This window comes from Emydura macquarii, unplaced genomic scaffold (assembly GCF_026122565.2).
Source record: "Emydura macquarii macquarii isolate MOO-44397 ecotype Brisbane River unplaced genomic scaffold, CSIRO-AGI_Emac_v2 contig_2636, whole genome shotgun sequence".
Classification (NCBI taxonomy): domain Eukaryota; kingdom Metazoa; phylum Chordata; order Testudines; family Chelidae; genus Emydura; species Emydura macquarii.
In genome coordinates this window covers 44,231,995-44,248,012 of record NW_027132773.1, presented here as the reverse complement: position 1 = coordinate 44,248,012, position 16,018 = coordinate 44,231,995, and the positions used below count along the sequence as shown (strand labels likewise).

Sequence of the window (16,018 nt, the reverse complement as noted above, 5' to 3'; positions counted from 1 at the left end):
TACATGATTTTCCATATTTTTTTTTATTTTAAAAATGAATTGAACTGGTAATTGATTTCTTTACAATGTTTTCAATGTTTACTGGTCTTAGTACTCTGGGAATAGCATAAAACCCAGCTTTCTCAAGGTATTTCACTACCTCTTTTCTCATCCCTTCCAGAACCAAGACATGTGGTGGAGTAGGAAAATGTTAGAGCAAAAAATCATAGAAATGTAGGGCTGGAAGGAATATTAATAGGTCCTCTAGTCCAGTCCCCTGCACTGATGCAGAATTAAGCATTATCTAGACCATCTCTGATCAGTGTTTGTCTAGCTTGTTCTTAAAAATCTCCAATGATGGAGATTTCTCAACCTCCCTAGGTAATTTGTTGCAATGCTTAACCACCCTTACAGTTAAGAAGTTTTTCCTAGTATCTAACCTAAATCTCTCCCCATATGGCTCCTTCTCCATAGTTATCCTGTTTAACCAATTAGCTATACAGGGTATTATTACCAGTTGCAAGATTGTTAGGCTCAACAAGTCTTTCCCCTAAAATGTCAGCCTCATGCAGATTCTTGGCTGTGTGCGGCCCATTAACATATGTAATGTTTAGCTAAAACAAACATGCTGCTTTGAAATTTCACCCCTTTATCTTCTAATTGCCTGAGGGTTGATTCTCCTGAGTTTACCAGTGGAGTAAACAGTTTACTGGTTCATTACTCATGTCATTGCTTTTACTTTGCTCTCTGAATCAATATTCATCTTTATACTAAAAGCAATCATATGCATAAATAAACTTGGTTTGCAATCCATTCATCACAGAATCACAGAAATGAGACATAGAAAGGCCTATTAGCTTATCTAGTCCATACTAATGCAGCTTTGTTCCCTACAGTATAATCTCGAATTCACCATCCTGTTTCATTTAAAATGACTTTTTGGCTTCTCCAGCTTCTTTTGGGTAGGAGACACAAGCTAAAATACAAAAAAGATGCTTCCCTAAAAAGATTATCTGGGATGTGAACACTGTAAATGAGATTTATAGCATCTTGACCACTAGTAACTGTGATAATGATGTCACAGGGCTTTTTGTTCCTTTGTTGATGTGGGGACAAACAGGGGACAAACTACAGGACTGGCAAGTAGAATGCCTCATTTTCAGCCAGGTGGACGTGATATACCTTGACTTTAGCAAAGCTTTTGATACGGTCTCTCACAGTATTCTTATCAGAAAGTTAAAGAAGTATGGGTTGGATGAATGGACTATAAAATGGATAGAGAAGTGGCTAGAGCATAGGGCTCAACGAGTAGTGATAAATGGCTCCAGGTCTAGCTGGCAGCTGGTCACAAGCGGAGTGCCCCAGGGATCAGTACTGGGGCCGGTTTTGTTCAACATCTTCATTAATGATCTGGAGGATGAAGTAGATTGCACCCTCAGCAAGTTTGCAGATGACACTAAGTAGGGGGAGTGGTAGATACCCTGGAAGGTAGGGATAGGATACAGAAGTGCTTCTGAAAACAACACCAGTTTCCTCAGAAATGGTGCTGATGGGTTTTAAAGGCAGCTGCATCTACTGATTCCTTTCTAGGGTGTTTTAGTGTTTTTAATTAAACAATAAAAGCCTGCAGAGAATTATTTTTATCAAATATCTCTTCAGCTGGAACTTTGCAATGTAACTTGGCAATGCTGATTCACTCTATGTGCTGTGCGGTCCATAGAAAGCAGAGGTTCAGCTTGTCTTAAAACCCCAAACCCTTATTACAAACAGCTGGTGAAATTCCATCACTAGGCTGATTAGACAATTACTTCAAAGTCAACTCTGAGCAAATACATTCATGTAGCCAACCCCCCTAAGGTGGAAACAAACATCTATCCATTTGACAGGTACAGGAGCTTGTTCTTGTCAATTATAGTTGGCTTTAAGTTTAAAATGACTGTTTCCAGTAAACATTAAGAGTATTTTATTTCATTTTATGGATTGAAAATCCAATTTAAATAGGGAGAGCATGCTACTGTGGCTTTGCTAGAAATGCTTCTTAAAACCACATGGTCATATGAAGATTTGAAGGAAGTGAATGTTACTGAAATATTTCCAACTTGGTCATAAATGGTTTCAATTAGAGTTCATGAGGCAAATTTGAAATGAAGACTCTAAGTTAAGTTGGGGGATGTTATCCTATTCTTTACAAAAAATAAAAAAAAAATACCTTTTGTGGATAATACCTCAGTTTTACCCTATAAGTACATTTAACCCAAATGGTAAACTCGTTTCAATCGCTGACCTACAGTGTATTTGCTTTGAAAAATGGTAGACTGATCAAGACAAACATTGGTATTTCAGGCTAAACTGTGATACATAGTACTGTCATTAAGAGGTAGAAATGAGAATTAAATGTAATACCACTAAGAGACTTAAGATGAAGAATTACTGCTGGTGTTGTGGGATTCATTTTTAAATGTGCTTCATTTCCTATTATGGTACATTTTGCAATTAAACTATAGATAGATACCAAATGTTGCTGTTTTTCTCATTTTATGTGGCTGGCTGTACTGAGTAGGACCCATCTTTCTCCCTACTGACTTATGGTTAATGAAGAAAGCCAAGAGCCATTCTGATAACATTTTCAGTAAAAATTTGAGAGGAAAGGAGGCACTAAATTTTTTTGTGAAAATCTATAAATGTTGGTAATATAAATTGTTCATCAACAAATTGTTTTACAAAAATGGGCCATTTTCCCAACCAAATAAACTTCTCTGGGGATGCCTGAGGAAGGGGTTAGCTTACCCCAGCTAGCTTGAATCCAGCTAATGGGGTAACAACTGCATTGAAGACAGCTCAGCACAATCAGTAGAAGCCCAGTACGGATCCTGGGTACATATTCAGTTCACTAGCCTGCTCTGAAGCCTGTAACTGCCGTTGTTACCTATGCTAGCTAGATTCAAGCTAGCCCAGGTAGGCTACTCTGTGCCCAGCTTTCTCTGTCCAGACATCCTATGTCTGGAAAAAAAAGGATCAGTTCTCCTGCGAATGTATTAGAGACATTAGAGCTAATTTTTTTCTGTAATGTATTATGTGAGGCTTCAACACTGGTTGAAAAATTTATTTTATGTAAGTGTATGTGTGCGTGCGTGAACATACATTTTTATATATACACGCATATGTGTTTATATGTACACATGTATGCATATGTGTGTGTACACACATAGATAGATACTGTGGTCAAATTCAAGCTATCATTGTAAATAAAAGCAGAATCTGGCCCTTTGTATACATTTGGGTCCAAACCAGAATTCCTTTTCCTGAATAAGAACTGAATAAACTCCTACTAACTGCAGCCAGAGCTCAGCTGAGCAAAGACTGAGCCCATCCTAAGGCTATGCAGAGCTTTGTCCCTGCCTACATCTCATTACTAGTCACCCACCGCTCTACTGATGGGACTTTTCCCTCCAGTAGTTCTATCTTTCCTTTCCCCTTTATTACCTAATCACTCAAACACTTCCATGCCTTCTCTCCTGCTGGGAGTTGTGGAGAGTCAGCATCCTTGAAAATGAGGCCCATACCATATAACATCTATGCCAGCATTAAAAAAAAAAATGTGTATTGCTTATTTTTGCAGTGTGCCAGCAAAGTGAATGGTGGTCTGTATGGTACCACCAAAGACTATCCTGACGAAGCTGTCCGTTTTGCAAGGAGCCATCCACTCATGTATCAGCCCATCAAACCTGTTCATAAAAGACCAATACTTGTGAAAACTGATGGCAAGTACAACTTAAAACAAATAGCTGTGGACAGAGTGGAAGCTGAAGATGGGCAATATGATGTCTTGTTTATTGGCACAGGTAAATTTAAAAAAATGGCATCTTATCTTTTTTACTCCCAATTTCAATGAACCCATGACACTTCTCCAAGATTAAGCTGTTTCTGTTTGATAGGCATCAAAGAGAAACCACAGTCCTAGTAAATAATCATACTGTACATTTGCATTGCACTTTTTATCCATAGAGCACCAAATGCAAGGAGAGATTACAAGTCCCTGTTTCACCACTGGGGAATCTGAGGCAGTGATTTATCCAAGGTCCCAGAGAAGATCAACAGCAGAAAAAAAATTAAAAAGGGCTGGAGAATAAGGATTAAAAACCAGGACCTAAACTTTTAAGAATGGGAGCCTAAAATGCAGCTCCTGATTTTTCAAAAGTGCTCAGCACACACTAACTCCCGCTAATCACAGTTCAGTGCTACGCCAGAGACCCAGATTCAGGAGAAATTTAAATAAGTGATTTGATTTTCAAAAATGTCAGTGCAAGCTGCTGGCTTTATTCCTAACTCTGTAGACCACAAGATTGGTGGCTGGTGTTAAACAGAAACAGACATTTTTGAGACCTGTAGTAGAAAGTAAGGGGTTGCCCCTTAATGTAATTCAAAAAGAAGCTGTCCAAAGTTTGAGAGATTTGCCAACTTTCCAGACATTCCTAATACATTTTGGTTTCTCAAAATACCTTTTTTTTTAGCACCCATAAAACAACTTTGAAAAAAGGTCAAATATGTCACAAACTTTCATATTTCTAAGCCTGGGCAGGCACAAAGAAAGGTAACATCCTTTAATGCCTAACTGTTCTTCAGAACTTAAGAAAATATAGGGAAGGCCTGGAAATGCACTTGAATCTTTGCAATATTTAACTTGTCTGGAAATTATTTAAAAATTCATACCTCTACATTTTATCATAGCAACAGGGATTATGTGACACAGGCACTAATGGCCAGTTTGCCAAAAAAAGCATTTAGTGCACGCTATCTTTTAACTAATGAAATTTAGATGGAAACCACATTTCACTGTCCAAAGGATACAAAACAAGTGCACTTATAGAATAGCAGGTCTTGCTTTAAATTAATGCAATTTGCTAAACTTTAAAACTTTGGTTCCAATTTGTGATGAAATTAATTATATGCCATGTTCTTTGTCATATATGCTTCGACGCTGGATTTCATAAGGTTGACTGTGTATTTTATGCTTTACACTTGTATATATAGTAAAACTTGCATGTTCAGAAAATCAAATAGGTCCCTGATCAAGCAAAGCCAAGCAAAACTAAAGACAGCAAAGCCAACCACCATAGTTATGTATGTGCTTAAGTGCTATGCTGGACAGGCACTTAACTGCTGCTTATTCTTCTGTTTGTTAATCTGTTTTTAGGCAACAAAAATTTCCAGCTTTGCAATCTTGGGTTCAGCAACCTTGAGGCCCATCCTGCAGTCTTTACTCTGGCAAAAATTATTTTGCAGGAAGGGGTCAATCTTGCTCTATCTGGATCCAACACCTGTAGTGTTCATATGGTCTTACTATGAATGCAGTAGTTTGAAGGGTTTATCAAAGAGGAAGTCTAAACTTCAGGGATAATGTTCCACAACATGCCTGTCAGCAGGCTGCTCAGAGGGACTTAGTTTTGAAAATCTGAGCCCTTGACAATAATTCCTTTTAACTGTTCCCTGAAAAATGGACCTCTTTGATACATTTTTTCTTTGAGGGGGGGTGTTGGAGCCCAATTGAATGGCTCCTTTTTATGTTTATCCCTTTGATCTCTCCTTGAACTTTTTTTTACCCCCTTGATGCTTCCCTGGTTAATTTTTTTCTCCTGTAAATCAGAGATGAGTGACAATAACAGGAGACAGGAAACAGCAATTGCCACTGCTGATGACAAACTTTCAGCCTCAGGAAAATAAGGGATCGTTAATAACAGGCGGCAAGATGAAAATGAAGCAGAGGGAGACCAACTTTTATTCCAATGTGTTAGTTTACTATTACAGAGCTGTAGTGAGATGAAATATTGTCTAGTGGATTGACCACGGAACTGAGAGACAGGACAGCCTCAACTGCATTTCTGACTCTGACACTTACTTGCTGTGTGGCCTTGATTAAATGACTTAACTCTAAAGATCTCAGGCCTAGATCCTCAAATATATTTAGGCACCTAATTCCCATTGAAGTCAGTGGAAGTTAGGTACCTGAATACCTTTGAGCATTTAGGCCTGTATTTCCTGATTTGATGTCACATGTATTTTTGTGTACAAGATTCAAAACCAATGTAGATTATAAAAGAATTAATAATATGCAAGTATATTTGCAAATTTGTTAGATTTTTATTCAATATCAGTTTAAAGAAGTTATTTAGATGTTCATCAATTGACAAATTAAAAATACCACCAATTATGACTTCTAGGGTGTTTTTTATTTTGCTTCCAGATAGTGGGATTGTGTTAAAAGTCATTACAATTTACAACCAGGACACAGAATCAATGGAAGAAGTGATTCTTGAAGAGATGCAAGTATTCAAGGTACAATGTCTTGTATAAGAAATATATATCCAACTGTCACAAATCTACTCATAATTAAAATGCCTAAAGTGTATCAATATGAGTGAAAATACCATATCTGTGTACAGTGAAACCCTCTGATGAAACTGTAGTTTTTTCCAAGGAAATCTTCATTATAAACAAACGTTTATTTGAACCGGAGTTGTACAATGAATACTGAAAGAGCTGAAACAAGTCAGGAATTTCACTCTATGGTTTAAATCATAAAATCATAGACATATAGAGCTGGAAGGACCTCGAGAGGTCATGTAGTCCATCCTCTCCAGCTAAGGCAGACTTAGACCATCCCTGACAGGTGTTTGTCCAACCTGTTCTTAAAAACCTCTCTTGATGGGATTCTACAACCTCCCTTGATACCCTGTTCCAGCATCTAACTACCCTTATAGTTAGAGAGTTTTTCCTAATATCTAACATAAATTATTTTGCTGCAGATTAAGATTACTTCTTGTCCTACCTTCAGTGAACACGAGACTAACTGATTGAGAGCTCTTGATAACAGCCCTTAACATATATAAAGAGTGTTATCAGATCCCCCTTCAGTCTTCTTTTCTCAAGACTAAACATACCCAGCTTTTTTTTAATATTTCCTCATAGATCAGATTTCTAAAACTCTTATCATTTATGTTCCACTCCTCTGGACTCTATCCTATTTGTCCACATTTTTTTTAAAGTGTGATGTCCAAAACTGGACACAGTACTACAGTTGAGGCATCATCAAAACAAAGTAGAGAGGGAGCAATTACCTCTTGCATCTTACATACAACAGTTCTATTAATACACCCCAGAATGATACTAGCCTTTTTTGCAGCTGCATCAGATTGTTGGCTCACATTCAATTTGTGATCTGCTATAACCCCCAGATCTTTTTGAGCAGTATGACTGCCTAGCCAGTTATTATCCATTTTGTATTTGTGCTTTTGACTTTTCCTTCCCAAGTGTAGCACTTTGTACTTGTCTTTATTCAATTTCATCAGCTCTCCAAATTGCAAAGGTCATTTAGAATTCTAATCCAGTCCTCTAAAGTGCTCGCAACCTCTCCCAGATTGGTGCCATTCACAAATTTGCTAAGCATACTCTCTGCTGCATTATCCAAGCCATTAATGAAAGTGTTGAATAGTTCGGGACCCAGGACAGACTCCTGCGGAACCCCACTAGGTATGTCCTCCCAGTTTGACAGCAAACTATTTGAGCATGGTTTTCCAACCAGTTGTGCAATTTAATCTAGACCACATTTCCCTAATTTGCTTATGAGAATGTCTTATGTTCAAACAGAGCCTGTAATATTGCAGGCTAACTTATAAGTAGAAGCCTAAGTATTTGATTTTATCCATCCTCCAAAAGTAGTCAGTTAAGCATCTAAATGGGTTAAATTGCAATCACAACATTGCACCCAGGTTACTGGAGGTTTAGTGAAGGTCCGGCTAAAAACCAGGGCCCAAGAAGAGAGATTCAGTATATCTGAGTATACTGTGGGCCAAATCTTGAGTCCCTGCTTAGAAAATTCTCAATAAGAATTTTGCCTGAATAAAAATCACCATTTTTGGTGTGTAGCAAATTGGATGTAATGAAATCCTATTGACAGAATCACTACAGTCATAGGACTGCAAGTCTTGGACCAATAAGTTGGACTGGTCCTCAGTGTACTCAGTGAGGACTCTCTTCTGCCAGTGTCACAGGAAGTCTGAGGAAAAGATAAAGGGGAAAATGCCATGAGATGGAATTCCTGATACTTTAATCTTATCTATAGTCAGCCTGCCATGTATAAAGAACGCTCTGCTTGTCATATTGACATGGAACAAAAGGGATTAGTGATTAGCAGGAGTTGACATTACGGTCAGCATGGATCTGCCATGTTCCCTTTGGGTTGATATTGTTCCCTGAATTAAAAATGTATGGTTTTTAAAAATCACTTCTTGAAAAATAGCAGTTCTCACTCTCTTTTATTTCCTTCACTCAGACAAAGTGAGAAAATGAGGGTACTTCACAGGCTATAAAGTAGAGCCACATGCACTAATAATTACTTTTTCTGTTAAATTTACAATCATCATAAACAAGGCATTTCTTTTGATTTTCATGTAAAGCAAGGACCAATCTCTTATTTTTTCAGGTGCCAGTTCCTATTATTTCTATGGAAATATCTTCAAAGAGGGCAAGTATTTTTCTGTGTTTAAAATAATGACTCTGTATCTGAGATGTGGCAAAGATCTAAAGTGAACGCCTGTATATAGCTGTGCACCATAGATAGTGAGATCAGGTCAAGTAATACCTGATAATGTTTTAATATAAACTCATTGTTAATCATGCTCCGCTTTTTTATGAAACATTTAGGTTTTTCATTGCCGCTTAAATCTGCGGGGTTCACATTATCATCCATTTCAAAGCCTGTGAAAAGCAACCTAATTCATGAGATGCTGGCATAGTAATCACAGCAGGGAATAGCTTGAGGGTGACAGGGACTTTGTAAAGTGTTTGAGCAAGGGAGTATGGGGATTTCAGTGTAAGGGAGCCTCCTTTGTACTCCCCACTTTCATATTCAGTGGCCCCAGGGAGTGTTGGGCATGATTTAATTCACAGTTCCTGAGTGTCTCCTAGAGACGGTATGACCCAAGCAGTCTCCTTGACACCCCTAACTCTTTCTCTCATAGGGAGCAAAAGACTCAGCTGGGAATATCCATATCAGTCCAAGTGGGTCCTAGATCTTCATTTTAATAGAGGATGGCTCAAATGACTGGTGTCAGCCTGATCGAGGGCAGGAGTCCTAAACTGGGTCCATGGCTCTGGGCCAGAAAGGGCTGAGAACCACAAAGTGCTAAGGGGGGAGAGCCCTCTCTGACCGACAAACAGAAGTCTGGTGGGTTTGAAGCAAATCAGGCCAACCCTCCCTATCATGGGGCCACTGAATGTGGACATGGGGAGTACGAAGGAGGCTCTCCTTGCACTGAAATCTGCATGCTCCTGTGGCCAATCACCTTACATTGATCAGCAACAAGATTTTTCCTAAGTCCCTGTCTCCCTCAAGCTATATCCTGCTGTGATTATTGCGCCAGCAGTTCATGCATCAGGTTAATCTTTCACTTACTTTGATAATATAAACCCCACAGATCACAATGAAAACCTGAATCTTTCATAATGAAGCAGAGTATGCTTAACTATGAGTTTACATTTATATATCACACATTATTAGATGCTCTCTCCTTAGCTGTATGGTGCACACATACGCATTTTAAATTTGTGTCACATGACACATGCTCACGTGTGCATATATTATATGTGGTACAAATAGCAATGCCTATGGTTGTCCAATACTTTCAATCATAAGGCCCTGTTTTCACTTGCTTATAATTTTGCTAAACTTTAAGTGCTTGGCTAAAATTTTCCATGTCAGAATGTTGGCCTCGGGCTGACTTTAGAGTTTCAGTAAAAATGGTTCAGCCATTTCTGAGTGTGAAATAAGGGGAATATACATTGTTTTGCCCATGTTAACAAATGGGTTTAAAATTCTTTTTAGAAGCTCTAGCACCTCCATATTTTGGAGTAGGGGCTTGAAATTGGGCATAAGGGTCGCCCTGACATTAGGGATGTACCTTCTGCAGATCCCATGGAAAACACCAAAATAGGGCCAAGTTATGAGCCTTTGGAAAAAATCTCAGTTCACACATAGAGACTTGTTAGAGTTTGGCTGGTAATTTTCTGAAAATTCCACTGCACAGAACATGCTTCAGCCCCATACAACTCCTACATGCTGCTGCACTGAATGCACCATCCCACAGAGCAAGTGAGCATGCTACATTAGAGCTGAAGAAGCTGAGCAGGTCTTTCCCTGCTTTTGCTCCTCCTAGCGATCATGGTCCACTGTTATGCCAGGCACCGGAACTTAGTGCAGGAAGATTGTGTGTGTGTATGGTCTCAAAGCCACTCCCTACACACACCTTGGTGGCACCCCTCAGCAAGGAAAAGAAGGAAGAAGCAGCCTGGTTTGAGTGCAGAGAGGTAAGGTGCAAGGGGGAGAGAAAGAGTAGGGGTTACAAGGAGGAGAGATAGGAGCAGATGAAGATAACCATGGTCTCTGTCCGGAGCAGGATCTGGGGAAAGGAATGGATAGGAACAGGGGAAGTTGAGGGGATAGGAGCATACATGGTGCAGGAGCAGAGGGGAGGAGGGAATGGGCACATGGGGAAAAAAGATTAAGAGCTAGGCAGGAGATAGGAGCAGATGGGGAGAGAGGCAAGAGGAAGTGGGGGCAGGACCAAAGGCTAGGGGGCAGAGAAAATATAGGAACAGAGGTGGGGGGAATGGAGTAGTGGAGGGGGGCAGGAGCTAAAGAGGAAATGGGTGGGTAAAAACAGAGTGGAACAGGAATACGCTAGTGAGGAGAAAGATAGAAGAGTTTATAACCATTAGATCACACTCCCCCTACAGAGCCTGGAACCCAGGACTCCCAAATTTCAATATTCCTCTGCTGTCTCTCAAACAGCTGTGAAATCCTCTGGCAAAGTTTGTCTCATCCTCATCTTGTGCTCGTCCCCAGACAGGATAACAGCATAATACTGCTGCCAATTTCCCTATTAGCTCAAGTGGCAGAGCTCTGTGCTGGGAATCTATAGGTCCACATCCTGCTGATAACTCAAGAGGGGATTATTATGGTTCCACATGATGGAATTTCTGTTTTTCAGTTTTCTTTTTTAGTCATTTAGAAAATTACCAGAAAACCTGTATTAACAGACTGTTAAGGTTCCAAAGACAAGCACTCAAAACTTAGGACATGCCAGAATTAAACTCACCTTTTGTGCATATGCATTATGTGTATCCTATCCTTTAAGTACATGACCACATACTATTTTCTCCACATAACACCTGCCTCATACAGTGCACAGGATAGATGCGCAAGAGTGGAATAAAGCTTGCATGGGAAACTATAAATCTGGCATTTTCTAAAGTTCAACTGGCAAATGACCTTGTTTATTTCCTAGTAGATGCTCTGTCCATAACGGTGTGTGCTACATTTTCTACAGCAACAACTGTATGTTGGATCTGAGTCTGCAGTAGCACAAGTGAAGTTCCATCAGTGTGATATGTATGGCACAGCGTGTGCTGACTGCTGCCTAGCAAGAGATCCTTACTGTGCTTGGGATGGGATATCCTGTTCTAGATACTACCCCACAGGAATGCAGGCAAAGAGGTGAGAAATATATTTTGCTGCAAAATCGTCTGTGCATAATAATCTAAAGAGTTCTTACTGCAACAGAAATGGTTTCATTTTTCCCCCTCTTATAAATAACTGAAGAATGATGTATTTTAGGTAATGATTTATTAACCCAGCCTTAGGAAATACAGAAGGATATCAACGAACATACCGACATGCACTGATGTGCAGAGAATTTTTGTCTCATTTATTTTATGTGCACACATTTCTTAGGAGCTAGACTCACTGAGTGTTAAACAAATGTCTGATGTTTCCAATGCTACAGCTTGAAGATAGGACTTCATTCTCTATAATGTGCAGTGATTTATTGGATTGCATTAGATGATGAGCTAATAATGCAACAGCCTATTTAAAGAAAGAAAGAAAATATATTAATGGCCAAATATCATTGTAAGACATATTCAAACATATTCTAGCTCTTTATCAATATATTGTAATGATTATTATACAAGTCAGCAAAAGTGCATGTTATTTATGATATAGTCCTTTCCATGATTTACTTTTAATTGCTACTTATGCAAAGACATGCTCATATTCATTAGAACTAAAACTTGGTCATTTTCAGCAGGGTTACTTTGAATTAATTGCAGAAATGCGTTTCTTTTGTATTGAGATGCTTCTGAAAAACAGTCATGATAATTGCTCCAGATGCAGTTCATGATCTCTCCAAATCCACCAATGCTTTCTTAAAAAAAGACAGGTCTATGGTTTTTCTCCATCCATGATACCTCATGCTTCTCCTCCCGTGTATCTGGAAGCTCAGTAGTCTCAAACCCATTCCTGACTGTAGCTAGGCAAAATGAATGCTTCTGTGATTTTTGAAAAGGTAATGGCAAAAAAATTGGATAGCACAGTCTTTTGGATAGAACACCTCATAGAAACTGTACATGAGCAAGATAGCCAAGATTCAACTAAAGAAAGAACTTAGAGTATTATGTCTTTGCAAGATCCAAGTTAAGCTAAGTATGAATTCCATGGCATTTCTACACTTTGGATCAGATCCTCCTCACATAACTTATAGAAGCAGTCCCAGCGGAGTAAGTGGAGACCACTCACATGCCTAAAATGAGAAGAATATGGCTCAGATTTATACAGTCCTGGAAAGTAGCGATGGAAAAGACACATTATCCATTATATTCTGGACCAGTGAGTGTTTTTCTCTTCGATATAAGCAGAAATTGGATGATCATAATTATATTGCAAATTAGATACTCGTCTAATAAAATGCCCTGGAGATTCTTCTATTTGTCTAGGAACTGTGTGATGCAGGTCGCCTCATGTTTTCTTCCCAATGTACCTCAACAAGATTCTCAAGGCTCTGTCTCTAGAGAGGAAAGAGTAGTTCAGACTCTGTATCCCTTCACTCCTTGGCTTCTCTGTGGTAATGGGGGCTTTGTGATGTCCATTATTAACTGGACCTGAGACCACAAACTTACTTCACACATGGGAGATAACAACTTTGGGTCACTATTCAACTGGTTCAAGTTGGAGAGACTTGGGCCTATTGTGAAAAGTAGGTCTCAGTAGAGAGTATGGAGAGCCCCCCAGCCTCCCCACACCACTGCCACCTTTCAACGCTTCTGGATAAGAGACAGGTCTATTGTGGCTGCCTGCATTCTGGTCTCAAGAAGAGGTGTTGACCATCTCAGCACTCAACACACCAGAAGCTGTGTGTCTGAGTTAGGGTTAGCCATGTCTCTGTCCCCCAGATTTCCACTGGGTTGTGACTGGAGGACTGCCTTAGGGAGTAACCAAAGGCACAGCAAAACCATCGTTAAGTACTCATGTCCTAACACATCTGGAAGCATTGTGTTTGTTCCTGGAAAACCCAATAACATTATACCACCCTCCGCCATTTTCATGCCACCCTTCCCTTGCCTTGATTTGGTCCTTATGCTAGCCCAACAGTTTGAATTTGGCCCTAATTGAATTGAAGTGAACACAATATTTTTGGACTGGAATCTTAAAATCAGTCACACTTAATAGTGCAAACTGAAGCAGAACCAGGTTTCGGTAGTTTATTCCACCCCTCCTTTGGATCAGATGCTACCTCCTTTAAAACCTAATGAGTGTAAGATGTGACATGCCTTTAGACAAACATGAAACAAAAAAACTGCAGGCTACTATATGTTGTTAAATATATTGCTGAAGTATTATTGCTGCCAGGTTGTTATGGCTGCTCAATATTTCTGTCCTTAGAGCTCCGGTATTGTCAGCACTATCAGAGAATGCAACCTGCTAATTCAGCAGACCTCAATGTTATAAAGAAAGAAAGACTACAGGCATGGTGCCATGACAAAGGCACTCAGCCAGGTTTATTGTCCTCAAGGCATGGTAGTAGCATCCCATAGGAGCTACAGGTACACTAACACATAAGTGCCCAGTGGCAAGGAACAGCTCAGTCAGCAGTGGGAATTTCTGCTGTCCCCTTGACCGCACAAAGGGTTAAGGTGAGGTACCCTGACATTTATAGACTGAGACAAATAATTTGTGTACCACCTTATGTGTTTCATGACATCAGCTTGTTGCCTCCCCTTGTACCTTAGAATCATAGAATCACAGAAGATTAGAATTAGAAGGCACCTCAGGAGGTCATCTAACCCAATCCCTGGCTCAAAGAAGGATCAACCCCAACTAAATCATCCCAGCCAGGGCTTTTGTCAAGCCGGCCTTAAAAACCTCTAAGGATGGAGATTCCACCACCTCCCTACGTAACCCATTCCAGTGCTTCACCACCCTTCTAATGAAAACCTTTTTCCTAATATCCAACCTAGACCTCCCCCACTGCAACTTGAGACCATTGCTGCTAGTTCTGTCATCTACTACCACTGAGAACAGCCTAGCTCCAGTCTCCTGGAACCCCCTTTTAGGTAGCTAAAGGCTATTATCAAATCCCCCCTCATTCTTCTCTTCTGCAGACTAAACAAGCCTAGTTCCTTCAGCCTCTCCTCATAAGTCTTGTGCTCCAGCCCCCTAATCATTTTTGTTGTCCTCCACTCGACTATCTCCAATTTGTTCACCTCTTTGTTGTAGTGGGGGGGTCCAAAACTGGACACAGTACTCCAAATGTGCCCTCACCAGTGTCAAATAGAATTGAATAATCACTCCATTGATCTGCTGGCAATGATCCTACTAATGCAGCCCAATATGCCATTAGCCTTCTTGGCAACAAGGCCACACTGTTGAGTTATATCCAGTTTTTTGTCCATGGTAACCCCCAGGTCCTTTTCTGCAGAACTGCTGCTTATCCAGACAGTCCCCAGTCTGTAGAAGTGCATGGGATTCTTCCAACCTAAGTGCAGGACTCAGCACTTGTCCTTGCTGAACCTCATCAGATTTCTTTTGGCCCAATCTTCCAATTTATCCAGGTCACTCTGTATCCGATCCCTACCTTCCAGCATATCTACCACTCCCCCCAGGTTAGTGTCATCTGCAAACTTGCTGAGAGTGCAATCCACCCCAATCTCCAGATCATTAATAAAGATGTTGCCCCAACACTCAGCTTGTTACCGGCTGCCAGCTGAACATCGAGCCCTTGATCACTACCCATTGGGCTGATGATCTAGCCATCTTTCTATCCACCTTATAGTCCATTCATCCAACCCATATTTCTTTAACTTGCTGGCAAGAATACTGTGGTAGACAGTGATCAAAAGCTCTGCTAAAGTCAAAATATATCGCGTCCACTGCTTTCCCCTCATCCACAGAGCCGGACATCTCATCATAGAAGGCATTCAGATGTCTTGGGCAAAACATCCCTATTCATTTCTTCTGTCAAACCCTCTTATCTTGTGTTAGGTAAGAATGTAGCTGTATTAATCTTTTAGCATATGTTCACATACATACTCAATATCTGTTGTTTCTTAGTAGTGCTGGTGTTTTATCAAAACTGGCAGTACCCTCACCAAGGTCATGTATAGGACAGTGAACTTGTAAATATCTGCTTTAATACATGGCCTGATTTTGATTCACGGTATGACCTGACTTTGCTGGCTATGGTTCAGGCCCCAGGTTTTACACCAGGCCCTGTACTCCATGCTCTCTCTCTCCACTATAAATGCAGAATGTAGAGGGGGAATCACCACATATGTTCACCCAGTCTATGCATTGCCAGCTGGTACTAATTTGTTTAATTTTGAAAGCCTATATTTTAATTCCTAAGCAAATGTATAATTAATTAAACATGAGATTTAATTCAGGACAAACAAAAGACCAGACAAGACTCCCAAAATCCTGATGCCTGCAGTGCAGCACTCTATATCACCGCTGCAGTTACTGTTGTAAAGTTTTTGTATCCCCAAATTTTTACAGCTGCCAAAAGGAGATGAAATTGCATTCAACATCTGTGCTGTACTCTTAAAGAAGCAGGGAGTTTCAGGTGTTGATGAAATGCATTAATTTTACTACAGCAATACAACGGCTGAAGCCAGATTGAAGCCAAACAATCCCTACCCTGAGGTTCTG

The 16,018-nt window shown here is 40.0% G+C and overlaps 1 protein-coding gene across 1 annotated transcript in view; it reads left to right on the top strand.

Moving 5' to 3' along the window:
• SEMA3E (semaphorin 3E) overlaps positions 1 to 16,018 on the top strand; it is a 191,544-nt gene that overhangs the window by 166,910 nt on the left and 8,616 nt on the right. Inside the window, exons 11-14 of the mRNA XM_067564003.1 lie at positions 3,599 to 3,821; positions 6,221 to 6,312; positions 8,459 to 8,500; positions 11,364 to 11,530. Coding sequence (XP_067420104.1) covers positions 3,599 to 3,821; positions 6,221 to 6,312; positions 8,459 to 8,500; positions 11,364 to 11,530 — 524 coding nt within the window. The remainder of the gene's footprint in view (positions 1 to 3,598; positions 3,822 to 6,220; positions 6,313 to 8,458; positions 8,501 to 11,363; positions 11,531 to 16,018) is intronic.